This window comes from Aethalodelphis obliquidens, unplaced genomic scaffold (genome assembly GCF_003676395.1).
Source record: "Aethalodelphis obliquidens isolate GAN/ISIS:26980383/991018 unplaced genomic scaffold, ASM367639v1 scaffold53, whole genome shotgun sequence".
NCBI lineage: Eukaryota > Metazoa > Chordata > Mammalia > Artiodactyla > Delphinidae > Aethalodelphis > Aethalodelphis obliquidens.
In genome coordinates this window covers 3,415,449-3,440,860 of record NW_020837997.1, presented here as the reverse complement: position 1 = coordinate 3,440,860, position 25,412 = coordinate 3,415,449, and the positions used below count along the sequence as shown (strand labels likewise).

The 25,412-nt window shown below is 57.5% G+C and overlaps 3 protein-coding genes across 3 annotated transcripts in view; 2 read left to right on the top strand and 1 right to left on the bottom strand.

The window, feature by feature from the left end:
* Positions 1–451: 451 nt before the first annotated feature.
* Positions 452–21,195, top strand: CERS1 (ceramide synthase 1). Its single transcript, XM_027084776.1, has 7 exons — positions 452–3,202; positions 5,538–5,697; positions 10,105–10,285; positions 12,491–12,652; positions 13,127–13,274; positions 13,506–13,615; positions 21,022–21,195. The coding sequence occupies exons 1-7, from the start codon at positions 2,954–2,956 to the stop codon at positions 21,062–21,064; spliced, it is 1,053 nt and encodes a 350-aa protein (XP_026940577.1). The 5' UTR covers positions 452–2,953; the 3' UTR covers positions 21,065–21,195.
* A 59-nt stretch (positions 21,196–21,254) lies between these two features.
* GDF1 (growth differentiation factor 1) lies at positions 21,255–23,736 on the top strand. The gene is made up of 2 exons (XM_027084775.1): positions 21,255–21,730; positions 22,389–23,736. Exons 1-2 carry the CDS (start codon positions 21,406–21,408, stop codon positions 23,174–23,176), a joined length of 1,113 nt encoding a protein of 370 aa, XP_026940576.1. The 5' UTR covers positions 21,255–21,405; the 3' UTR covers positions 23,177–23,736.
* The window catches only part of UPF1 (UPF1 RNA helicase and ATPase), a 35,943-nt gene continuing 34,099 nt past the window's right edge, over positions 23,569–25,412 (bottom strand). The window contains exon 24 of the mRNA XM_027084773.1: positions 23,569–25,411. The gene's annotated coding sequence lies outside the window, so the exon portion shown is untranslated. The remainder of the gene's footprint in view (position 25,412) is intronic.

The following is a 25,412-nucleotide window of genomic DNA, read 5'->3' as shown; positions in this document are numbered from 1 at the left end:
CCTGCGGTGAGTCATGAGCCGAGACAGACCCCCTGTGGTCGGGGCTGTGGGTGCCGGAGCGCTGCTGTGGCCAAAGCAGCGAGCTCCCTGCCCAGAGAGAGAAATGCATAGTGAGCGCCCCTCGGTAAGAAGAAGCTAAGGGCTTCCCTGGTGGTGCAGTGGTTAAGAATCTGCCAATGCAGGGGACACGGGTTCAAGCCCTGGTCTGGGAAGATCCCACACGCCACAGAGAAACTAAGCCTGTGTGCCACGACTGAGCCTGCACTCTAGAGTCCGTGAGCCACAACTACTGAGCCCATGTGCTGCAACTCCTTGAACCCCGCGTGCCTAGAGCCCGTGCTCCGCAACAACAGAAGCCACCGCAATGAGGAGCCAGTGCACCGCAAAGAAGAGTAGCCCCGCTCGCCGCAACTAGAGAAAGCCCGCACGCAACAACGAAGACCCACGCAGCCAATCAATCCGTTTATTAAAACAAAAAAAGCTAAACAACAGAGGGAGGGAGGGGAATGGCAGAGGCCTCTGGGATGAGGTCACCGTTGAGCTGTGTCCACCAAAACAAGAAGAAGGATCTGCCAGGACAGGTTCTGGGGCGACGAGCATCCTGGGCAGTAGGAACAGCCTATGCAAAGACCCTGAGGCCACACTGGACTCAGTGAGCTGGACAGGGCTCTGTCTCTGGGCCAGTGTCTGGGTGGGGAAAGAAAGATACTTGGGCTCCGAGAGCCTGGCTTCGGAGGTGGCCTTGGGAAACCCTGTGCTTGATTGCCAAGACAAGACAGAGAGCAAGGGACCCCCAGCATCAGGACCCACCCCCAGCCCCTCCCTGCCTGGCGCGGATGCCCCAGGGCAGGGGCATCAGTCAGGGGCAGTGGTGTGTAGGGGGAGTGAGGGCTGAGATGAGCTCCCTGGGGAAGAGGCCTGCCCTTTCAGGTGGGGCAGGGTATGGGTGCCATCCTTGGGACCTCGGCAGCCCCTCACTGAGCCCCTGGTGCCTGGGAGCTGTTTCTCAGCTGCCAGCACCAGGAGCCACTTTCTGTTTCCGCTCTGTACCCACACATTGGCAGCCTCCTATGTGGGCCCTGCCAAAATGAAACTCGAGGCTGGGCTGGGGCTGGTGGTTGGGGGCACCTCTCCCATTACTGATGGGTGCCATAGTGACCAGATAGTGCCTGGGCGGGAGGGCAGAGGTGGGTGGTTGGGATGGTGATGGTACAGGGCTGCCCCACAGGCCCGACTGGACCTATGAGGGCATGTCCAGCAGCCCGGGACCCCTTAGCCCCCGTCTGCTTGCCACGCTGGCTGTGGCATTAGTTAACGGGACAGATGAACCCCTGCCCACATGGAGTGCACATTCAAAAATAATGAGTAAGAGGTACAGCACGACAGATGGTGACAAGTGCCAAGGAGAAGACTGATGGGGGGATGAGGGAGGTGCAACAAGCAGGTGACATTTGTACGTAAAGCCTGAAGTTGGTGAAGGAGGAGCCCTGCCAATACCTGGGGGAACAGCATTCTAGGCAGAGGGAACAGCCGGTGAAAGACCCTGAGGCAGGACTCTTTGGGGTGTTGGAGAGCCACCTCCAGCTATGAGGCCAGTGTGGCTGGAACGGAAGGAGAAAGATGGAGAGAGAAGGGCGTGAGGATAGGTTGTGGGTCACAGTGAGGAGATGGGCTTTTACTCTGTATGATGGGAGCTATGGAGGGCTGTGAGCAGAGGAGGGACAGGTAGGTTTCCTCTGGCCTCTGAGCAGGGTAAGGAGGAGGCCGAGACACTAGGAAGGAGGCACAAGGGTGGCCGAGGGTCGCATAAGGCTGTACAGGTGCAGAGAAGTGGCTGGATTCTGGGAACATTTGAAGGTGGGGAGAATTGGATTGCTGCAGGACAGAGGGTGAGGGAAAGGAGGAGGGATGAGGGCCCCTTTGACCCCCCCTCTCTGTTGTCACCTGTGCACCTGAAGGTCAGGTCAGGCTGGTGGCCATATGGAACCCAGCCTGGCTCCTGCAGGGCACACACTGATTCCCCCCACCTCGGAAGGCTGTGGGAGGACTCCTAGATGGGGAGAAGGGCGGGCACAGGCATGCGGGAGTCCTGGGGCTGGGATGAGGGCTACCAGTGGCAGGCGAAACGATGTCCCCAAGAGGTGACCGGTGCCTTTGGTGATGGCCATTGGGGGCTTTGGACACAGGTCGTGGTCGGTGTACAGTGGAAGATCATGGGGGGTGGTCCCAATGAAGTGATGGTCTTGATCCAGCCTGAGTTCCCCCACATGGGCACTCACTCCCTTGGCCTCCCTGAAGGCCTGTGTTAACCCGCTTCAGGGAGGCCTGCCAGGTCTTCAGGGTCACAGAGAGCAGCAGGTGGCCCTCAAGCGGGGGGATGGTGAGGCCTGAGTGTGGGACAGGGCAAGAGAAGCATGCTGGAGGGCCTGGGAAAGAGAGAATCGCTGGTTCTGGGCACGGCTTACTGGTGCTCACCTTGCCCCGTGTTGCGGACACAGCCTGGTGGGGTGAAGGAGCCCAGGATGGGCAAGGGCATCCAAGCGAGGACGAGGGATGGGGACACGGGGCCGCTGCGGCCCTACTCTGGTTCAGGTCAGGCGGGCGCCAGGCAGACACCCCCTCCACCCCCCGGTCGCCCCCCTCCCCCCTCCCCCGCGCCTGGGTTTCCTCCACTGGAAAATGAGCCAGATCGCTGGCCCGCCTCCAGGACGCGGCGCGACAACGCCAGGACTTGTACGCCCGAGGTCGCCGCTGCTGCCTCCGGGGGACCCAGCTCCTGCGCGCTCCGGCCCCGCGTCCCTGCGGGGCGGAGCTAGCACTGGCCCCGCCCCTCCGTCCCACGGGCTACGGCCAGCGCGCCCCCGGCCCAACTGCGGCGCGTGACGCGGGGCGCGCGGCTCCGGCGGCTACCGTGGGCGGGCGCAGACTGCCGGGACGACCGGGAGCGGGCGGCATGGCGGCGGCGGGGACCGCGGCGGGTCCGGCGGGGCCTGAGCCCATGCCTAGCTACGCGCAGCTGGTGCAGCGCGGCTGGGGCAGTGCGCTGGCGGCTGCGCGGGGCTGCGCGGACTGCGGCTGGGGGCTGGCGCGCCGCGGCCTGGCCGAGCACGCGCACCTGGCGCCTCCTGAGCTGCTGCTGCTGGCGCTCTGCGCACTCGGCTGGACCGCGCTGCGCTCGGCGGCCACTTCGCGCCTCTTTCGGGTAAGTGCTGCTGGGGGTTGGGACGTGGGGGTCCCGGGCTGGGGGGCCGGGATGTTAGGGAGTCCGGGGCGGGGACCCAGGGCTGCCGCGCGCCCCTTTATGTCTCCGCGGACCAGGGTGACTGGAACGTGGCGAGCCTCAGGCTGGAGGAGCTCGGGACGCGGAATCTTGGGCCGCCGCGTGCCCCTCTGGGCCAGGGCGGGGTGGGGTTGCGAGTGGATGTGGGGGTGTGGCCGGGCTGGGGGAAGCCTGGAACGTGGGGACCCTGACAAGGGTAGGATGCTCAAGATGTGGGGGAACAGGTCCGGTCAGTGCGGGACAAGGGGGCCCCGGGCGGTGGGAGGGCCTTGTCTGCTGCGCACTCTTTCGGACCTAGCGGAGCTGGGTATAGAAGAGCGGAGGACACGGGCAGGGAAGGCTCGGCGCACAGGGGCTGCGTGTGCCTTGCGCCTCCGGGTCACTTGGGGCGCGCTCGGAACCGGATCGGTGTCCGGGGTCGGTGCGGCGGCGGGACTGGCTCGTCCGCTGCGACCGGGAAGAGGCAGGAGCTGCCCAGTCGCTGCCGCTCGTCTGTCTGGAGTCAGCGCCACCCTCCGATCAAGGGATGCAAAGGCCTGGGCTCCCTGGCCACGCCGTGTTCGCAGCCTTTGGGGGGAGGTGGCACGGCCTGGGTCTGCGAAGCTGGACTGTGCGGGCTCCAAGGGGTCGCCACCGAATTGCTCAGTTTCCGGCGAGCCTGGGAAGGCCACCTCCCCAGCTGGAGAGTGACTGTGGGGTGACATTGGCGCCTGGCCTCCCTCCCATCCTTGGGGAGGGGTCGCTGCTATGGGAGCTTGTTGGAAGGCGTTTGGGCTCCAAGCTTGGCTGTGACTTCCCTGAGGACCAGCTGGGGTCACTCCGCCCGTCTGACTGGAGGTGGCAGGGGGTGCAGGGACAGAGTGCCTGGAGCCAACAAAGGGGCCTTTCTCTGCTGGCTGGGCAGAGGCTGGCCCTTGTTAAGTCAGGGATGGGGTGTTGTCTGGCTGCCATTGTCCCCACTCCCACCCCCATATGACCCACATGGGGGTTAGAGACCGCAGCCACCACGCTGCTCCAGGGAGGGGGAGGCAGGCATGACTATGGCCCCTCCGTAGGTGAGCCCTTTTCCCAATCTTGCTTTGTTGCTTCCCCCACCTTCCCAGTTTCCAGCTGGGCAGTGGGAGGTCCAGGAGGACGAGGGCCAGAGCCCAGGAGGGGGATATGGTTGCTCTGGGACTACCAGGGTGGAGCAGGCTTCCTCCCCACGTTCCTGAGGGAGCTGGGTGGGGGACAGCAAGGTCACGGGCCTCTCACTTTTAGAATCCCTGGACGTCGGGCACTCACTCCAGTTCGTGGCTCGCCCTTCCCAAGAAACGGGCGGAGGGGCTGCCTCGTTCTCCAAAGCTCATCTTCTTGGCAGTCGTGTGGTTGCCAGGGGTTACCGGAGCTGGCTCTGGCTGTCTCCATGGCGACTGTTGGTGCTCCGGCCCCCTCAGCCTCGCCTAGGGGAGGGGGGCGGGGCTTGGCCGGCAGCTCTGGAGCCCCGCCCCCAGAGAGATTGAGGCTCTGCCCCCAGGACTCCAGGGGCGCTGGGTCCCTGAAATTCCTCCATGCCTCACCGTTGCATGCTCCCACTTCTCTTGTCCCCTCCCTGCTGTCCCCTCAGGTCCCCCCATCTGCGGTGTCCTTTCCTTGACCCTCTTTCTTCCTCTGCCCCATCCTCTCTTCCTTTTCTCCCCTGAGTTCCCATGTCCTCCCCCACCTACCCACCCCATCTTCCCCAGCCCCCGTTCCTCTCTGGTCTCCCCAATTCCTCCTCTGAGGCACCCCCTTCCCTCAAGTTCCTCCCGCATGGGGACTGCTAGGGTTCCAGCCCCCCATGTTCCCCCGGATGCCCCCATATTCCCCTCCAGTTCACTCCCATTGCCCCTTCCAAGTCTTCTCTTTAATCCTTTTTCCTCTCTGTCATACCTCTAGCTCCCCCTGAGACCCCCCAAGCCCCCCAGTCCCCTGGACTGAGCCCACTGGTCTCCCTTGCTTCACACCCACGTGTCCCCCTCCTCCCCTCACAGCCTCCCCTCACGTTTCCGCCCAGGTCTCCCCCATCACTCCCCTCCCCTTGCGGCTGCGGCTGGACAGCTGGGCACTAAGTTTAGCCCTTGGCAGGTACACGTGGGCTCTGGTTACTTTCCAGGAGGCTGTGGGTACCGGGCCCGGCACTGCCTAGCCTGGGGAGTCCCTGGGCCTTGGTTTCCCTACCCTGGAGGAGCGGCCCTTGGCTACCAGTGCTGATGGCCGCCCGCCTTCTCACCCGTAGCCCCTAGCCAAACAGTGCCGCCTCCAGCCTAGAGATGCCGCCAAGATGCCTGAGAGCGCCTGGAAGTTTCTCTTCTACCTGGGCGCCTGGAGCTACAGCACCTACCTGCTCTTCGGCACTGACTACCCCTTCTTTCACGACCCACCCTCCGTCTTCTATGGTAGGGGACCTGCAGGGATGGGGCAGGTTGGGGGAGGGCCCTGTTCTGAACTCAGAGAAGGGTACATGGGGGAGCTGGACACTCATCAGACATCCCATGCTGGATGTCTGCTCTGAGACAAGGGCGATGAAGGGGCCCTGGGGCCAGAAAAGGGGGCACCTGTCCCTGTCAGGACTCAGGGAAACATCCTAGAGGAGGGGACCCCTTGTGTGGGCCCAGGCAAGCAGTCCAACACGTGCAAAGGCCCTGGGGCTTGCATGAGCTTGATAATATGGGGACGAGAGGAGGATGGCAGGAGCTTGAGTTTCGTCCTAAATGGGATGGGTTTGTGGATTATAAAAAACCTTCTTCTGGCTGCCATGTGGAGACAGATGAATCTTGGGTAAAGAGGGGAGCTGGGCCCAGGGGTTAGGCAAGGGACCAATGTGGCTTGTACCAGCTTGGCAAGGAGATAAAGGTGGTGAGAAGTGGCTGCATCCATTGATTGGATTCGACGTGGGTGTCATCAAGGCCTGAGCTCTGGGTGGGATGGGCAGGAATTTGACTGCAGTGTCCTCTGTTACCAACCGGCAGGCCGATGTAGAAAACTCAGTCTGCGACGAGGGGTCAGGCTTCTCTCCTCTTGTGCTGACCACCCAGACTGTGTATCAGGGACCCACATGGACGTGTTTCCTGCCGTGTGATATAAACATCCTGGGAGGGCTCCTGGTGGCACCAGGGAGCTGGGCATGGAACCCCTGCGCTGCACCTGTCTGTCTTGTGACCATGCTGCCCACATGGCCACTTTTCCCGTGTAACACACGCACATTTCCCGTGTCATAAATCCCTAGAGGGGAGGTTTGAGCTGTCATTCAATTTTCCTTTATGAGAATGAACTGTAATTGAACTCTCTCTCTGTAATTGAAGTTTCGAGCATGGAGTTGCCTCTGGTTCCTGCTTATAAATTATGCTGTGGTAGCACACTTGCAAGTTAGCTGCTTCTCTGCAGGCACGCTTACTGAGTACCTACTGTGTACCAGGTGCTGTGCTGACACAACTGTGAGTAGGTCAGAGAAAGCCCCCCACCCCTGTGTTTTGGGGTGACAGATCTGTTAAAGTGAAACAGGAAATCTGTTAACGGTGATAAGTGCAGATGAGGAAACTTGAGTGAGCAGAGGAGCATGGGATGTGGGGTGTCTAGGAGGTGGGGAGGAGGGCATTTTCTACAGGGATGGGGATGGTCCCACCAAAGGTGACTTTTGAGTGGGGACTGGGAGGAACCTGGGGCAGATGGGAAATGCAAAGGCCACTGTTGGACAGACACGCTACTGGCTGATCAGAAGCAGCAAGGAGCCCAGTCAGGTGGGGTGGGAGCAGTGGGGGTCTTTACCATAGGGCCACGAGCAGAGGGGGGACGTTGACAGGACGACCTAAGGGTGGGGCTGAGGGCAGGAGCCGGTGTGCTCTGCCCAGGACAGGGTTGTGGTGGGGAGAGAAGTGGCTGATTTAAGAAATGTTTTGGGGCTTCCCTGGTGGCGCAGTGGTTGAGAGTCCACCTGCCGATGCAGGGGACACGGGTTCGTGCCCCGGTCCGGGAGGATCCCACATGCCGCGGAGTGGCTGGGCCTGTGAGCCATGGCTGCTGGGCCTGCACATCCAGAGCCTGTGCTCCGCAACGGGAGAGGCCACAACAGTGAGAGGCCTGCGTACCGCAAAAAAAAAAAAAAAAGAAATGTTTTGAAAGCAGAATTGATAGGATTCACTGCCAAACCATAGGTGGGTGTGAGAGAGAAGGAGGATGGGGCTGGCCCCAGGGTCTAGGGGGCTGAGGGTGGGGCAGGTTTGGGGGAGACCAGGAGCTGGGTGTGGGATGCCCAGGTGGCTGATCCTGGAGATCGGGGAGGGGGATGAGGCAGGAGTGACATGGAGAGGCCAGAGCAGCAGGCGGGGTGTGTGTGGAGAGGAGGTTGGAGGTCCACAGACAGAGCCCGGCCCACCTCACCCCACAACGTGCAGGGAGGTGCAGACGCAGCCCAGATGGGGAATTATCTGCTGCTCTCTTCCCTCTGCCCCAGATCTGGGGCCCAAAGCTGGAGAGGGGGTGCTCTCCACTGTAGCAGTCTCGCCAGTGTGATAGGTGGAAAAGAGGGTGTCCCGTTTCCACAGAGGGTGCCTCCGCGTCCCTTCCTTCTCAAGAGGGACAGAGACACTTGGCAGGTGTGGGGAGGCCCCCCTCTGCTGACTGCAGCACTGCCACAAGGCTGTGCACGGAACGTGGGGGGAGACCCAGCCAGGAGTGTGAGTTTTGCTACTGAGCCCAATTGGGGAGCCCTGGACGTGTTCAAGTGGGGGATGAGTGATCTGTCAGGTGTCTTTCATTTTTTTTAATTAGGTAAACTTTACATAACATAGAATTAACCATTCTATTTTATTTATTTATTTTTGGCCGCACTGTGCCGCTCGCTGGATCTCAGCTCCCCGACCAGGGATTGGACCCATGCCCCCTGCAATGGAAGCACGGAGTCCTAGCTACTGGACCGCCAAGGAATTCCCAGAATTAACCATTTTAGCCAGTCACAGAAACACAAATATTGTGTGATTCTACTTATGTGAGGCACCTAGGGTCGTCAAATCCATAGAGACAGAAAGTAGGATGGTGGGTGTCAGGGGCTGGGGAAGGGGGAACAGAGAGGGAGTGTCTAATGGGAACAGAGTTTCAGTTTTACAACATGGAAAAACTTTTAGAGATTGGTTGCACAACAGTGTGAATATACCTAGTGCTACTAAACTTAAAAATGGTTAAGGTGGTACATTTTATGTTATATATATTTTTACCACAACTTTTAAAACTTCACCATTTTGAAGTGAGCAGTTCAGTGGCGTTTAGCACGTTCACAGTGTTGCACAAGCACCGTGTCTATCTAGTTCCAGCACATTTCCATCATCCCGAAAAGGAGACCCGTCCCCGTTAGCAGCTTGCCATCCCCCCTCTCCCAGCCCCTGGCAACCATTAATCCGCTTTCTGTCTCTATGGATTTGCCTGTTCTATAGACATTTCATATACATGGAATCATTGGTATGTGATTGCATGTGCCCGTTTGCGTCTGGCTTCTTTCACTCAGCATAATGTTTTTGAGGTTTATTCACATTGTAGTGTGTGTCAAGGCTTCTTTCCTTTTTAGGGCTGCATAATATTCCACATGATGTGGCTACACGAAATGTGGATTTACCACATTTTGTGTACCCAGTCACCTGCTGATGGACATTTGGGCTGTTCCCCTTTTGATGATTGTGACTAGTGCTGCTGTGGACATGAGTATACGGGGGTCTCTTGAGTCCCTGTTTTCAGTTTCCTTGGGCACAGGCCAAGAGTGGACTTGCCAGATCATGGGGTCTGTGTATTCACAGCCATCGAGGCTGCTGTGGGGAGAATGGACAGTCGGGAATAGGCTCTGGAGGCCGGGAGAAGCTGGGGCAGCGCTGGGAGGAGATGACGGTACCTGGACCAGGGTGGGGGCAGTGGGGGCAGGGCAAGTGAGTGGAGGTGGGGACCGAAGAGGGACCCCCAGATAGAGGTCCAAGTGGATCTCCGTTGCAGGCAGGACCAGGGTACAGACGAAGGGCTGTCACTGAGGTGGCAGCATAGGAGGCGTCTAAGGGATAGCTGGCCTCCAGGGGGACTTGAGGGTCTAGCTCCAGATCACTGAGGCTTGGAGGGGGAGGGACAGGAGACCGGGGATGGAGCCCAGGGAGGCCGTTACGGGGGATGGACAAAGAAGGAGCCGCAGACAGCAGGGCACAGTCTGGAGTTCTAGGTCGATTCGGGCAGAGTCCTCGGTGATGGACTGAGGAGGGGAGGCGGAGATGGTGCGGGGAGCGATGTCCCCTGGAAAGGCACGAGGCCTGAGTGCGGGTGGGCGCATGTGCAGGGGCAGGGGGCAGGAGGTGGCTGCAGGAGGGGAGGTGGAGCCGGGCCCGCTCTGCGGGAGAGCCCGCACTCATGGGCGTTGGAAAGTGTGTGATTTCTGCCTCAGCTGCTTGGCCGGCACAGCAAGGCAGGTGGCAGCCTCCATCGGTTTGGGGATTTGCTGGGAGGGCGGCACCCAGGACCGGGTGTCTTGAGCGAGCCTGGTAAGAGAAGACGGGGAAGGGGGCCTGGGGCACAGTTGGAAATTCTGCAAAGGACCAATTTCAGGGCAGGAGCACCTTTTTCTGTAGATCTATAACTGTTCTAAAAAGTAATGCCTATTCATAAACAATGATGGGTGGAGAATGGGTAACAGAAAACCAGCGACCAGAACAGCTGCAGAGATGCGTGGCACGCCCAGCATGCAGAGGACCCATGCGCGGCTTGAGGGAGTGCTCGGGGTCGCCTGCGGGTCCCGGAGGCCCTGCAGGTCCCTGACGGCACGGTCTGGCCCTCCCCAGACTGGAAGACGGGCATGGCGGTACCACGGGACATCGCAGTTGCCTACCTACTACAGGGAAGCTTCTACGGCCATTCCATCTATGCCACGCTGTACCTGGATGCCTGGCGCAAGGACTCAGTGGTCATGCTCATCCACCATGTGGTCACCTTGGTCCTCATCATCTCGTCCTATGCCTTCCGGTGAGTCCAGGAGGGGACAGGAGTGTGGAGGGCACTGGCGTGAGCAGTGGCAAGAGGCTGGCACAGGGCAGAGGCTGATGCCTGGGTGGGGGGTATGGGGGTGTCCGTGGGAGAGGTTTCTGAAGAGAGATTCTGAAGTGATGGGGCAAAACAGGTGCAGAGAGGCACCACCTGCCCCCACCCCATCTGTCCCCCTCCAGCTCCTCCTGGATGGCAACCTTGGCTGGGTCACAAAGCAAGTGTTTACTGAACACCTGCCATGTGGCAGGTGCTGCTGGGGGCACAGCCGTGAGCACAGTAGACAAAACGTTATGTTCCAGAGCCCACTGTGGCCACCACACGTGGTCATAGTGCTTCAAGGCAGAGCCTGTGCAAACCACAGCATGCTGTATGTGTAAAAGCCACCCTGATTCCAAGGGTAAAGGAGAGTGAAAATATCTTTCAGTCCCTTTGTTATGTCATTTACATGTTGAATGACGACATTTCGGATATACTGAGTCAATTGGAATATATTATTAAAATTAATTTTACTTCTTCCTATTTACTTTTTTTTTTAAACGCTGCTGATAGAAAATTTAAAACGAAATTGGGATTAGCAGATGCAAACTATTATATATAGGATGGATAAACAACAGGGTCCTACTGTATAGCACAGGGAACTATATTCAATATCCTATGATAAACCATAATGGAAAAGAATATGAAAAAGAATATATATATATGTATAACTGAATCACTTTGCTGTACAGCAGAAACTAACACAACATTGTAAAGCAATTATACTCCAATAAAGATATTAAAAAAATAAAAATTGAACATGGAAACTCAAAAAAAATTAAAAAAAAAGAAAATTTAAAACGACATATACAGCTCATATTCTATTCACTTTTTTAAAATTTATTTTTATTTATTTTATTTATTTATTTTGGCTGTGTTGGGTCTTTGTTGCTGCGCGTGGGCTTTCTCTAATTGTGGCTAGTGGGGGCTACTCTTCATTGCAGTGTGCGGGCTTCTCATTGCGGTGGCTTCTCTTGCTGCAGAGCATGGGCTCTAGGTGCGTGGGCTTCAGTAGTTGCAGCATGTGGGCTCAGTAGTTGTGGCGCACGGGCTTAGTTGCTCTGCGGCATGTGGGATCTTCCCGGACCAGAGATTGAACTGTGTTCCCTGCACTGCTCCTCAAATTCTATTTGAGGGAAGCCCCTCAAATTCTATTCTTGTTGGACTAGCTGTGCCCTCCAGCACAGTAGCTGCTGGCCACAGGTGGTCATGTCAACTTTAATTAAACTTAAATAAAATCACACATTCTGTACCTCAGCCCAGTATGTGGCTGGTGACTCCTGTATTGGACAATGCAGATTTAGAACATTCCTATCATTCTTGAAAATTTATTAGACAGCCCTGCTCTAGAGGGTAGAATCAGATAACAACCCCCCCACAAAAAAAAACCATGAAAGAAAAGAACTAACAGTTTGTTTGAAGGTGATCACTATGGAAAATTCAAGTCGGAAGATAAGGACTGCAGAGGTGGTGAGGTGAGGTGGGGTGGTCAGGGGTGACCGGTGAGCCGAGACTGAAAGTTGGTGAAGGAAGGCTCCGGGAACACCAGGGATGTTAGGGGATGAGAACAGCCTGTGGCTGTCAGGAGGGCAGAGTGGGCATGAAGACGGTGACAGAGGTGCACAGCCACATCCAGGCTGAACTCAGGCACCACGCAGCTGTGAGGCGGAAGGCTGGACAGGGACGGGGCTCCAGCCTTCGTCAGATCCTGGTGGGGGTGCGGCCTTTCCCAGGCAAGTCTGCAGTTTGCAGCAGTGTTCAGGTTAAACGTACAAACCCGGGAGCATCAGTGAGGCAGTCATGTTGAGAGTGTGGGGTATCTGGACACAGAATGACCCAGGCCTGTGAGGGTCAGGGGTCATTGAGGGTCAGAGGTCACAGAGATGAGGAAGGATCAGAGAGGGCACTTCCAGGGAGGTTCCTGAGCCTGGGGTGTGGCTGCCACAGGACGGGTGCAGCCTGGGTGTTACTGCTGACCTAGCCCTGTGAAGGGGGGATGGGCAGGGCAGATGGGCCAGGGAGGACAGCTCTGAACAGACCCACGGGAAGCCTGGAGGGGTGGCCGAGGGGGCCTGTGCTTGGGAGCCTCGGTGCGGGTAGGGGTCCCAGGGTAACCAGCCCTCTCTCCTCTCCCGATTTCCTCCTCAGGTACCACAAGGTGGGCATCCTTGTGCTCTTCCTGCATGACATCAGTGACGTACAGCTGGAGTTCACCAAGCTCAATGTCTACTTCAAGTCCCGCGGAGGATCCCACCACCGGCTTCACGCCCTGGCTGCAGACCTGGGCTGCCTCAGCTTCAGCCTCAGCTGGTGAGCCGGCAGGGGAGGAGGCGGGCCTAGTGGAAGGGGAGGGGACCTGGTGGAGGTAGGCGGGGCCAGGCCGGGAAGGAAGTGGGGCTTATGAGAGTGGGTGGAGCCAAGCAGGAAGGAAGTGGGTCCTAGAGAGGCGGGTGGGCAGGGGAAGGGGTGGGTCCTGGTGAGGGGGGGGGGGGCTTGGTGAGGTGGGAGGGGCCAGACAGGGCCAGGGTGATGTGGGCGGGGTCTGGTGGGACAGCAGAGGGCACGAGTTGGGAATAAGCAAGCTGGGCAGGAAAGGACAGCACAAGAATGGAGACAGCTCGGCAGGAATGAACAAGGGTGGGGTAAGGAGACATGGATGGGTGAGGATGTGCAGGGGCAGATGGATGAGTCCAGACGGGACAGGACAGGGACTGGGGGGAAGGGGAGGGGGCTCCCCTCCCCCTCGCCCCCACAGCCTCCTCGACGCGCCCCTCCCTTCTGCAGGTTCTGGTTCCGCCTCTACTGGTTCCCGCTCAAGGTCCTGTATGCCACGAGCTACTGCAGCCTGCGGTCGGTGCCTGACATCCCCTTCTACTTCTTCTTCAACGCACTCCTGCTGTTGCTCACACTCATGAACCTCTATTGGTTCCTGGTGAGTTGGCGCTCACAGCTCCTCGCCACCCCTTTCTTCTCAGATGCCAGTCCTGTCCCGGTCCCCGTCCCCAAGGAGCGCTCCAGGTGCACGCCCTTCTCACGCACTCCCAGGGAGGAGGGGCATGTTAGGCAACGTGCAAAGGGCCGGTGGCAGGAGCACCCAGCCATCAGGAGGGCAGCGAGGTCGGGGACGGGGCTCTCTTCTCACCTGTGCCTTCCCCTCCCACAGTACATCGTGGCTTTTGCTGCCAAGGTGCTGACGGGCCAGGTGCGCGAGCTGAAGGACGTGCGGGAATATGACACAGCAGAGGCCCTGAGCCCGAAGCCCAGCAAAGCTGAGTGAGTGTGGAGGGGCCCCCAGCCCTAGTTCATTCCTTAACCACGTCCGTCTGATCGAGCGCACTCTGTGGGTAGGCCCCGGAGACACGGCAGCGGAAGAGGCTGATGCCGACGCTGCCCCCCCCCCCGGAGCCTGCATCCAAAAGAGAGACTGCGACAAAGGCATGGACGATGTAGCGACAGAGTTAGATGCTGTCAGGACAGACAGCGAGGAAGGTGGGGGTGGAGAGGTGAGGGGTGAGAATCAGGGTCTCGGTGGTGGGAGCCGTGAGGGCCAAGCCCAGTGCTGAGGATCAGCTGTTTTCCAGGCCTGACGGCAACCTCTAAGCAGGTGGCAGTGGAAGGGGGCGGTGAGGGGGTGCCATGGGCGGCCCAGGGAGCCCGGGCTCTGTTCGGGCTAATACCCTCTGGTCCAGCGGGGCAACCACTGGTCAGCCAAGCAGGAGATGGGGCCGGGGGTTCGGGCCCAGGTGGGATTTGTAGGGATGACGAGCCAAAGGGGCCTCTTCGACCGTCCTGGAGGTAGGGGCCTCGGGACTGCCAGCCCTGGGATGTGAGCCAGATGGCGCCCAAAGCCCCTGGCCTGGAGGGGCCCCAGGAGTGAATGGAGGCAGGTTGGGATGACCAGCAGGGTCCAAGGTGTGCAGCGCCTCACAGTCAATGTGAGGGGTGGTTGAGCAGCACTGAGATGGGGGCTGCTGAAGGCTCGCAGGGCACTCCCCAGCAGACCCTCTGATTTGACCCCTGGGAGGTCATCAGTGACCAACCTGGGAAAGATGGTTTCGGGGAAGCAGTGGGCTCAGAGTGCAGTGAGGTGTGGGTCAGAATGGGCAGGGAGGAGGATGAGAGAAGCAGAGATTTTTTAAAAATCTCCTTGAAAGACATGAGAAGGGGAGCAAAGAACTGGGGGAATTGCCAGAGCAGCCAAAAGCCAGCGCCCAGGTTAGAGGGGAGTCAGGCAGGTGAGCAGGGATTGTGGACACAAGAGGGCTGGGCCGCAGGTGAGGTCACCCCAGTGGTCAGATCCCAACTCTGGTGTAGAACTAACCAGACTTGCTTTGGATGTAGGTGAAATAGAAATAAAAAATTCAAAGATGACCCAAGACCTCTGGCTCGAGCTGCCATTTACCAAGATGGGACTCAGGGCAGGACCATGTGCACCGGTGGGGGTAGGGGGTTGGGAGTCTAGTTTTCAGGGTGTCGGATTGTCGATGTCCAGCGAACCTGAGTTGGGAATTGCGCGTAGAGGTCAGTGAGGTCTCACCAAGGAGTCTGACCAACCCTCAGAGGCTTCCAGAAGAAACAGTGATTAAAGAGAACTCCAGGGGTGAGGTTGGGGAGGCACCTGCTTGGCTAAATCTAAAACTGAAAGACCTTTCTGCTGTAAAACAGTGAACTCCTAGAGATGTCCTTGTAAACGCAGAGCCCAAGGCAAAGAGCAAGCCAGACCACCTAGCTCCACCCTGCTCCCTGCTCTGTCTCCCCCGAGAATGTCCAGCCAGAATGTGAGTTGGGAGGCTGGCGCCTCCAGCCCCAAATGACAGCATTCCCACTAGGATGGCAAAGAACAAACTCCATACAGAAATGACAGGGGACTGGGGACATGCTGCCATGGTTGGCCCCATGGGCACCACCTGCAGAACCTGGTCCCTAAGGATGGCTAGAGTTAGCACAGTTGGGTATAAAACAAGATGGGATAAAAAGCAATGAGAATGTGGAATGTGCCACAAAAGAGCTGGTCAGGACACCTCAAAATTGTCAGGTCATGGAAAACAAGAGACTGAGGAACCGTCAGCTCAGATTGACTGAATGCAATGTGGGATCCTGGACCAGAAAAGGGACATCTGTGGAAAAACTGGTGAAATTCAAATAAAGTCTATGGTTTAGCTCATAGCAATGTTTTAGCATTGGTTTCTTAGTTGTGATAAATGCACTGTGGAGATATAAAATGTTAACGTTCGGGGAGACTTGGGCAAGGGCTACCCTGGAGCTCTTTATGCTATCTCTGCAAATCTAAAATTATTCTAAAATGAAAAGTTTATTAAAAATGTAAAAGGCATGAGAGACCATGAAAAACAGCATTGGATGTTAAATATATTTCTTTCCTAGGGCTGCCGTAACAAAGTACCACAAACTAGGGGGCTTAAAACAACAGAGGTTTATTCTCTCACAGTTCTAGAGACCAGAAGTCTGAAATGAAGGTGTCAGCAGAGCCACTCTTGCTCTGAAGGTCTTCCTTGCCTCTTCCAGTTTCTGGGGGTTCCAGATGTTTTTTGGCTTGTGGCTGCATCACTCCAATCTCCATTTCCTGTCTTCAAATGGTCTCTCTGGCTCTTATAAGGACATTTGTCATTGGATTTAGACCACTATGATCTCATCCCAAATTACTTCACTTAATTACATCTACAAAGACTCTTTTTCCAAATAGAGTCACAGTCGCAGTTCTAGAGATTAGGATGTGGACATATCCTTTTAGGGACCACCATTCAACCTATTATAGATGTTAAGTCTCCAACGATTAGATACAGCTGAAAAGAGAATCAGTGAATTGAAAGCTGCGGAGAAATTACCTAGGATGCAGCCTAAACAAATGGAAAATATGACAGCTAGAATAGTAAGAATTATGTGGCTGAGTCCTAATAGGAGATAGATAGACAGGGAGAGACAACATGAGAAGACATAATGCTGAGAATTTTTCCAGAAAGTGACAAGACATAAATCATAAGCAGGATGAATACAAAGGCATCCGGGCCCCAGACACATCATAGTGAAATGTGAAACAGCTACAGAAAAGAAGAGATGACCTACGAAACAGTGACAGACTAACAGCAACGAGGGAAGCTGGAAGACTGGAGTCAGATATCACCTCAAATGCTGAAAGGAAGTAACAAGAAACCGGGACTCTTATACACAAGTTTAAACACAGTTACTCAAGAGAAAGGAAACCTGTTGGCTTGCATGAGATCCTGGGTTTGGTCCCCAGCATCCCCACCAAAAAAAAAAAAAAAAAGGATATCTGCAGGAACAAAAACTAAGAAGGCTGCTTACCATTCACAGATCTTCTCTAGGAGAATATTTCAGAAAACTACCCCAAGAGATAGATCAGCAGAGAAATTGATACATATCTGGGTAAAAATTTTTTTTAACGCCTAATTTGAGAGATTTTAAAAAATTAGAGCTGAAATATTTAATATTATTGAACAGGATTGGTGGCTTTGCATTTTGCAGGAGGGTAGGGCATTACCTTTGGGCTATATTGAGTATTTATGTTAACACTATTAGGGTGTAGAGGGGAGAGTGGAACCAAAAACAGGTACAACAAAGTAAATGCAGGAAAGGAAAGCTAGAAAAAGCAGGGTAAGTAATGCAGAATGAGGGTAGAATCTCAACTATTGCGCATGCAAATAAACACACATGGAATAATCATGACAATTACGCGACTGGGCTTTTAAATAAATCCATCTCTGACCTGGTCAAAAAACTTCAACTCCAGGATAAATAAAAGTTGTAAGTAAAAAGACAGGAGGAGGGCTTCCCTGGTGGCGCAGTGGTTGAGAGTACGCCTGCCGATGCAGGGGACACGGGTTCGTGCCCCGGTCCAGGAAGATCCCACATGCCGCAGAGCGGCTGTGCCCGTGAGCCATGGCTGCTGAGCCTGCGCGTCCGGAGCCTGTTGCTCCGCAACGGGAGAGGCCACAACAGTGAGCGGCGGGCCGCGACCAGCGAAAAAAAAAAAAAAAAAAGACAGGAGGAGAAAGGTGTAATTTTTGATGTGAAAGGATCCGCATGATGCAGCCCTAAACTGTGGCGAGATGGGACCACAGGAGGTAAAGTCCACGTTCCTCATCAGGCAGCTCCGAAGCAAGAACAGATGTTCTTTTTAAGCACGGGAACACTTCTCAAAATTGAAAAAAACCAGGGGCAACCTCCGTTGCTCAGAACCAGGATCGTGCAGACCATGTATGATGAAAATGCAGTTAGATTTGAAAACAATGACTGAGAACCACTTTGAAGGACCCCGGAGTGGAGAACAAATCACGTGGCAAAGCAGCACTGAGGCCTTCTTTGCTCCTGCTGGTTCTCTCTTCTGAACCCCCTCCATGGGGCCCCTCCTGGACCTCTGTCTTCGGCCCCCTGCAGTGGCCCCTGCACCCTGGTCACGACCTCGGTCTGAAGCCCCAATCGTTCTCTTGGGCTGCTGGGACCGCCATCCATCGGGGGCCCTCACCCCGCTCTGGGTCTGCTGACCTGCCTGAGGCTACCCCACCCCTCCGTACACCGGCTTTCTCCTCCGTGACACTCTCAGCTGCCCCCGCTGTATCTGAAGAGCCATGACCCGCACATCTGGTCCTCGCTGCAGCACTAATGGGGGCCAGGGGTCCTCAGCGATGCCTGGGCAGTGCCTGATCTCCTGAGACTCTTCCTTCTCCTCGGCCACCAACTGTCCTCACCATTGTCCCCTCACCCGATGACTTGGCTTCCGTGTCCCCAGGAAAGCAGGGGTAGCCGGATGAGGACATCCACCCTCTAGTGCCGGCTGGCTGCTTTGGTAGATGGTCCATCTCCCTCTGAGGCCACCGTCCCGGGCCACCGATGTCCACCCCTTTGCCTGCTCAGGGACATTCTGATCAAGAAGAGAAACCTCCTCTCTCCGCTCCGCTTACAGCCCAGCACCCCCTTCTCCTCCCTTCTCGAACCCAGCTCCCTCTGGGGTCTTCCCCCCACCACCCCGAGACCACTCCTGTCCGCTCCACTGATGCTAAACAAATCTGGTGGTCACTCCCCCCCGCCTTTTTTTGAACAGTTTTATTGAGATGGAATTCACACACCATGCAATTTGCCCATTTGCCGTGTAGAAGTCAATGTTTTTAGTCCATTCACAGAGTTGTGAAACCATCACTGCGGTTTTAGAACATTTTTGTCACCCCCGCAAAAGAAACCCCATACCCAACCCAACCTCTCCTTTTGCAATCGCCAGTCTGCCTCTGCTCCCTGCTTCACTTTCTTTTTTTTTTTTTTTTTTTTTTTAGTATTTATTTATTTACTTGGTTGCACTGGGTCTTAGTTGCGGCTCGCAGTCTCCTTAGTTGCGGCACGTGGGCTCCCGCTTCACTTTTTAGTGCCTTCCTGCTCTGCATCTGGCCTCCCCCTCTCCCAGGGCCCTTTCACTTAATCCACCCCGACTTCCAAGTTTCTCTCCCAGCTCACAGTGCTCCTCTGAGTGCCATTGTCTGTGTCAGTGTCTGCTTGACATTCCAAGCACCTTCTAAATATCCAGAATCAACCCCCATTCCCACCGCAAACTACCTCTCGCGAACATTTGTCCATCGCACTTGATGGCAACTCAGGGTGAAAACCTTGCAAAACCCTAGGGAGCCCCCCGTCTCTCCCTCTCCTCCTTATCCTCAAGGAAACATCCAGAATCCACCCGAGTCTCTGCCTGCCCACATCCCCCTGCAGCTTCCACCCTCGTCCTGATTTTCTCTTTCCCGCTGTGGTGCACTGAGACGAAAAAGTGTAAATCTGATTCTGCAGAGAGGCCGTCTCGCCCTAGTTGGGTACTCCCCTCCCCCGCAAATACACTGTTTTTGAGGAGGGAGGGGGCACTTGGAAGCTTGTGCAGAAAAACAAACCAGAATCACCACAGGAAAGCTCTGATAAAGAGGCACAGGGCGGGGGTACGGATCCTTGGAGGTATTAAACCTTCTATAGAAGTATAGGAATTAAAACAGTGGGAACAGAGCTGAGCCCATCAAACTTTAGCAAAGAAGCATCCCGGGAGGGAAGGAAGAACTGTCGATGGGACGCTTGCTTGGTAACCATCTTTATCTCGCATGAGCCCCCCAGTGCAAACTCCCAAAGCATCAAAGATGTTGATGCAGAAATGGAAGCTGTGCAATCAAAGAGTCGAAATGAGAGACTGTGCCGTCCAGCAACTGAACTATGAGAAGACTCAAGAAGCTGGGAACCCCACCTCTGCTCTGTCTAAAAGACCAACAGGCAAAGCTGAAGATATAGGACAGATGGGAGGTCCACGGGGGGCTTATCTCTGATCTCCCAGATAAAGGGCTCCCGCGGTGGCAGCGAGAGAAAACAGCAGCCCACGGAGAAGTGGGCCGAGGGCGGGAGGTGTGCTCCCAGGAAGGGGCATCCAGTGGCTCCAGCCCCAGGGAAGAGCAAACTAAAGTGACTGAGACCATCTTCTCCAGGAAAGTCTTTATGTTCTCATATGGAACGGTCTCTGAGCTAGAGTGCTCCACAAACCAAAGGGCTGCAGGGTACAGTAATGCACATATGCTAGTATCTGAGGATACACAGAAGTCAAAGGGTGGTAGATCCCTAGGAGCCGCTCGGTTGAACTGTGAGTTTTCTATGCTTTCTGAGGTCTAGACCGTGAGAATATATTACTGGCTCAGAAAACTTAATACAGTTGTACATAAACTAGACTGTAGAATTCACTTTAGCAGAGACTGATGGACCATGTGCAAAGGCACGAAGAGTTCTCATACGTGGGAATAGGAATGGTCAATGGCCGTGACCGTAAGACTGCGGGGAGATGCTGTCTTGGCATCAGCAGGCTGGCCAGTTAAACAGGACACAACACCGAGCAAGTGATGGCAATAGCGGTGAGGGGCAGGGGTAGACCTGTTGAGTCCAGTAAGGTGGGCCTGGGCAGATCCCCAGGGTGCAGGTCCCCTCCCAGTCGGGACCCCAGAGACCTGCCACTAACACAGGCAGGGAAGATGGAATTAAGGAGATCATCAGTGCACATGGGAGCGATCTCGGTGGCACATTTTTGGAAAATTGAGGTGCAGGAGAAGACATCTTTGTAGACAGTTTGAAATATGCAAACCATGAACGTTGTTTAGACGTTAGGGGTCTTTCTCTGGGATCTGACAGTACTGATTCGTTTTAAAACACTACATAACTTGTTTTAAGGACATGGAAGCAAAGAAGGGGCTGTGGCAGGTGTAGACAGAGGGCAGTGGATGGAGAATCATGGGCTGGGAAGCCTTTCCTGGTAGGGCCATTGTAGTTGGGGAGGAGCCTGCCCGGTGGGATAGCCGGGGGCTCTGGCCAGTTCTGCCTCCCTGGGAGAGGAGGAGGATAAAGCGCTGGTCCAGGTCCAGGCGATGGGCTTAAATCAGGCAGAGGTTGGTAGGTGACTTTTGCCCTCCAGCAGCCGCGGGTGGCCCAGGGGGGAGGGGAGAGGAGGGTTTAATTGTAGGAAGGAGCAGGGACCACTTGCCCAGCAGGCAGATGGCAGGGTCTTTTGGCCTTGTGGGCTGGGAGGAAGAATGGGGCGGGGCTGGGAAAAGGAGGGCAAGGAGGGCGGGACGGTGGTGGGAGGCGCTACGTGGTGGCGTGGGGTCCCTAGGCTAACCTGGGCCGGTTCTGGCTCGCAGGAAGCCGCTGAGGAATGGACTGGTTAAGGACAAGCGCTTCTGAACCCCTCGACCCCGGCCCCGCCGCCCAGGACCCAGCCCCACCCAACCTCGCCCTCGGGGACCAGCCACGCGGCTCCCCCATTCGCCCCCTGTACCCTGGCCCTATCAGGCTCCGCCCCCGCCGCAACCCACCCCGCCCTGGCCACTCCCGGGACCCCTGCCCCGCCCCCTCGAGGCCCCGCCCCCGTGATTGGTCCCTATTCGACTTCAGGATCGCGGCCACGCCCCCCGAGACCCTGACCTGGCCCAGGTCTTTCCAGGGACCCCGGTCCCGCCCCCAGCCCGCAGGTCCCGGAGCCCACCAGCCCCTGAGCACTCGCCCGGCCGCCGCCTGTGACGAAGATGCCACCGCTGTGCTGGCGTCCGGGCCGCCACGTCCTTCTTCTCCTACTGGCCATGCTGCTGCCCTCGTCACCCCCGGCCCGCGCCCCCGAGCCCCCGGGCCCAGCCGCCGCCCTACTCCAGGCTCTCGGGTTTCCCGACGTGCCCCGGGGCGCCCCCAAGTCCCGGCCTGTACCCCCTGTCATGTGGCGCCTGTTCCGCCGCCGGGACCACCAGGAGGCCAGGGCGGGCCCTCGGAGGACGCCCCTGGGGACTACCCTGCGGCCGTGCCATGTGGAGGAGCTGGGGGTCGCCGGAAACATCGTGCGCCACGTCCCGGACCGCGGTGAGTGGGGTCTGCGCTGGGGGCGTGGGTCTGGGAGGCCGATACCCCGCTGGGCGCCCCGAGCCCGCCACGAGCCTCCAGCGGCGCGTGAGGAAGGCCGGAGAGCCCTGAGGGTCGCCACCCTCCCCGTCCAGCCCGCAAGCAACCTGGGCCTCTGAACTCCCTCAGCTCCTCCGCGTGGACACCTGCCGGGACAGGGGATGGGGTGGGGGAGTAATCCGAAGGCCAGGCTCCCTTGCACCGAGCAGGGCCCCTTGCTTGCAGCTGAAGCCCTGCCCCCACTCCATCCCACCCCCTCTGCCGCTTCACACCACTTGATGCCTTCCTGCAGATGCCACCCGCCCTAGCATCGCTTCCCCACTAGCCCCATGCGTTCGCTCATTTCCCCCCCCACCTCCCCACCCCCGCCTATGTCCCCAACGGCGGGCTGGCCGCCCTACACTGGTCGGGGCCTCTTCCTTGCAAGTGACGCCCTGCCCCCACTCCATCTCCCTCACCCACCGCCGCTTCACACCATTTGACGCCTTCTAACAGATGGTGCGACCCCCAGCTCCGGTCGCTCACCTTCCCCCGCTGTCCCCAACCAAGACCCATTCGCGGGCCGGTCGGCACCGAGTGGGGACCCAGCGCCAGCCGAGCCCTCTCCCTTCCTCCCCAGGCGCGGCCGCCCGGCCCCCGGAGCCCGCCTCAGCTGCGGGACAGTGCCCTGAGTGGACCGTCGTCTTTGACCTGTCGGCCGTGGAGCCAGCCGAGCGCCCGAGCCAGGCCCGCCTGGAGCTGCGCTTCGCGGCTACAGAGGCGACGGCGGGGACGGCGGGCGGCTGGGAGCTGAGCGTGGCGCCGGCGGGCGCGGGCCCCGGGCAGGTGGTGCTCCGCCAGGCGGTGTCCGCCCTGGGAATGCCGGTGCGCGCCGAGCTGCTGGGCGCCGCCTGGGCCCGCAACACCTCGGCGCCGCGCAGCCTCCGCCTGACTCTGGCGCTGCGTCCCCGGGCTCCCGCTGCCTGCGCGAGCCTGGCCGAGGCCTCGCTGCTGCTGGTGACCCTCGACCCGCGCCTGTGCCACCCCCTGGCCCGGCCGCGGCGCGAGGCCGAGCCCGCAGTGGGCGGCGGCCCTGGGGGCGCGTGTCGCGCGCGGCGGCTCTACGTGAGCTTCCGCGAGGTGGGCTGGCACCGCTGGGTCATCGCGCCACGCGGCTTCCTGGCCAACTACTGCCAGGGCAAGTGCGGGCTGCCCGCAGCGCTGTCCGAACCCGGCGGGACGCCCGCGCTCAACCACGCTGTGCTGCGCGCGCTCATGCACGCGGCCGCCCCTAGCGCCGCCGCCGGCCTTCCCTGCTGCGTGCCCGCGCGCCTGTCGCCCATCTCCGTGCTCTTCTTCGATAACAGCGACAACGTGGTACTGCGGCACTACGAAGACATGGTGGTGGATGAGTGCGGCTGCCGCTGACCGGGGGCGGGCGGGAGAGGGCAACAATAAACACTGCGTGGTCCGCTCTGCTGCCTTCTCGGGTCTTGTCACCTGGGAGTGGGGAGGGAAGCAGCTATGTCCATCACCATCGACCACCAGGATGGTGGGTGGAGGTCCTACAAGTGACGCCGCCGGCGCAGCCTTCCCAGAACCCATCTCTAGGGGGCCCAACGTCTAATGTACACGGGCCCCAGGAACTGACCCTGCGTAGGCCCAGATTCCCCAACTCCCGTCCCTGCTGCACAGGTTTGGCCCGTCTCAGCTTTGCCGTTGAGGTGGCTCCGAATCCCCCGCCCCCGACCAGGAAAAAACCCCAAACCGAGTGCTCTGCCACCCCCTGTAGTTATCCAGCCCCAGTGTGAATGCAGAGCTGTTTATTAAGATTTTATTGGTGACAAAAGAAGTTAAAACAAATTGACCGAAAATCAAAAAGTTACATTGCCTTGGTACAGATGCTTCTCGATTTGGGGGACTCATAGCAACTGTTGCTAAGGTGGAGAAAAAAGCAAACAGCACAAAGCAGAGGCAAAGCATTCCAAGGAACAGAACAGGGTGGGTGGGTGTGTCACCCATGGGGACAGTGCACAAGGGGTCATAGCAAAAACCTATCCAAACTCTATGCAGCTACCAAAAGAAGTGGGAACCGAAAGCACTACAGCAATGGTAATAAATAAGAGGCCTTGCCAGAAGGAAGGTGGCCTGTGTGTCCCCCGTCTCTCCCATGTACCAGCTGGAATCTGGAGGCTTTGGGATAAGGCACATGGGGAGGGGGATGCTGGGGGTCAGGGTCATCAGGGCCTGGATAGGCAGGGTTAGGGTTAGACAGTCCCCAACTAGGTCCCACCAGGGAGGCTAATCCCTGTCACGGTGTGCGAAGAGCTGGGGGTGACTCCACCAGCAACAATAAATGCAAGTTGCAACCCAGACCCAGGCAGAGGCCCCTTGTACCACGTGATGTGACAACTCCTTCAAGCCCTTCGGCACAGAACCAACTTACTTCAGAAATGTATCCCCTTTCCCCGCCAAAGTTAAAATGACCCCACCTCATCAAAACTGTGCCCACAGGTAGAAGGGCTCCAAACTAGTCAGGTAGGGTGGGGGAACAAGAGGGGATGGGGCATTCAGTGAGCCTAACTGGCCACAGCGACGGTGGGAGCCTCCCTGGGAACGGGGACAGATCCTCCTGGCTAGTGCTTTCCACCAAATCCTCAGGAAGGACCCTGGGGAAGGAGCCACTGGCCAGGGAACTGCCACCTTCCTGCCCTCTGGCCTCACGGCCAGTCCTGCCCGAGGCCCCTCCTGCGGGGCCGAGTCCACGGCACACGGGAAGCGCTTTGCTTCTCGGAGTCCAGCAGAGACCACGGAGTCGCCTGCCCGGCCCGGGACCATGCTCCCTCACTGCCCTGACGTACAGGGAGAAGCTGCTGGAAGCTAAAACTGAAAAAAAAAAAATCCTCCTCCCGTCACAGGTGTTGATCCTAATCTTGAGTTGTTTTGGCATGTTTAAACTTCGTTTCTGGAAGCTTCTCGCATCTCCCAGGTCCACCACTAAGATTTGAGAGACAAATTCAGGAAAGTATATTTTTCAGTACTCCTTTGAAAGAATCTTTAAAAAACAAACAGAAAAACACAAACCACCATATTTTCTTTAAATGAAAACCCTCCTAGAACACAGGCAGTTGTGAGCGCGGCGATATCAGAGCCAGCGTGGACAGAACCCACTCTGAGGGGCTCTCCCGGCACGGCCGCCACCGCAAGGAGCCTGCTCAGCACAGAAACGCGTAGTTTTTCCTGCTAAAACGTAGTCCCCTTTCAATAAAAGAGAAAAAGAAAGAAAAGAACAGAGGAAAGGGCTACTCTGAGATGAGGGTCTTCCTCCCTCCGCCCTGGTCGCAGACCCAGGTGTGGACGCAGCGGGCGAGCGCTGGGCTCCTCGGCGAGCGGGGCTGGCGGGGCTCGCTGGCGGGCGGTCCTCCGTGGCCGCCCCACCTCCCGCTCTCCCTTCTCCGTCTCCTCGCCGCCACGTGCCAGCAGTGGGCGCTCGCTCTGTCTCGGGCTCCTCTCTCCCTCGGGTACTCCTCTCCCTCTCCTGTTGCTCACAGTGGTGCTTCAGTTTTAGCAGTGGAAAACAGGTATCCATTTATTTTTATTTTTTATTACCCAGAATAAGATGCTGATGGACTAAGCCACGTAGCTTAGCTCTTCCGCTGCCACC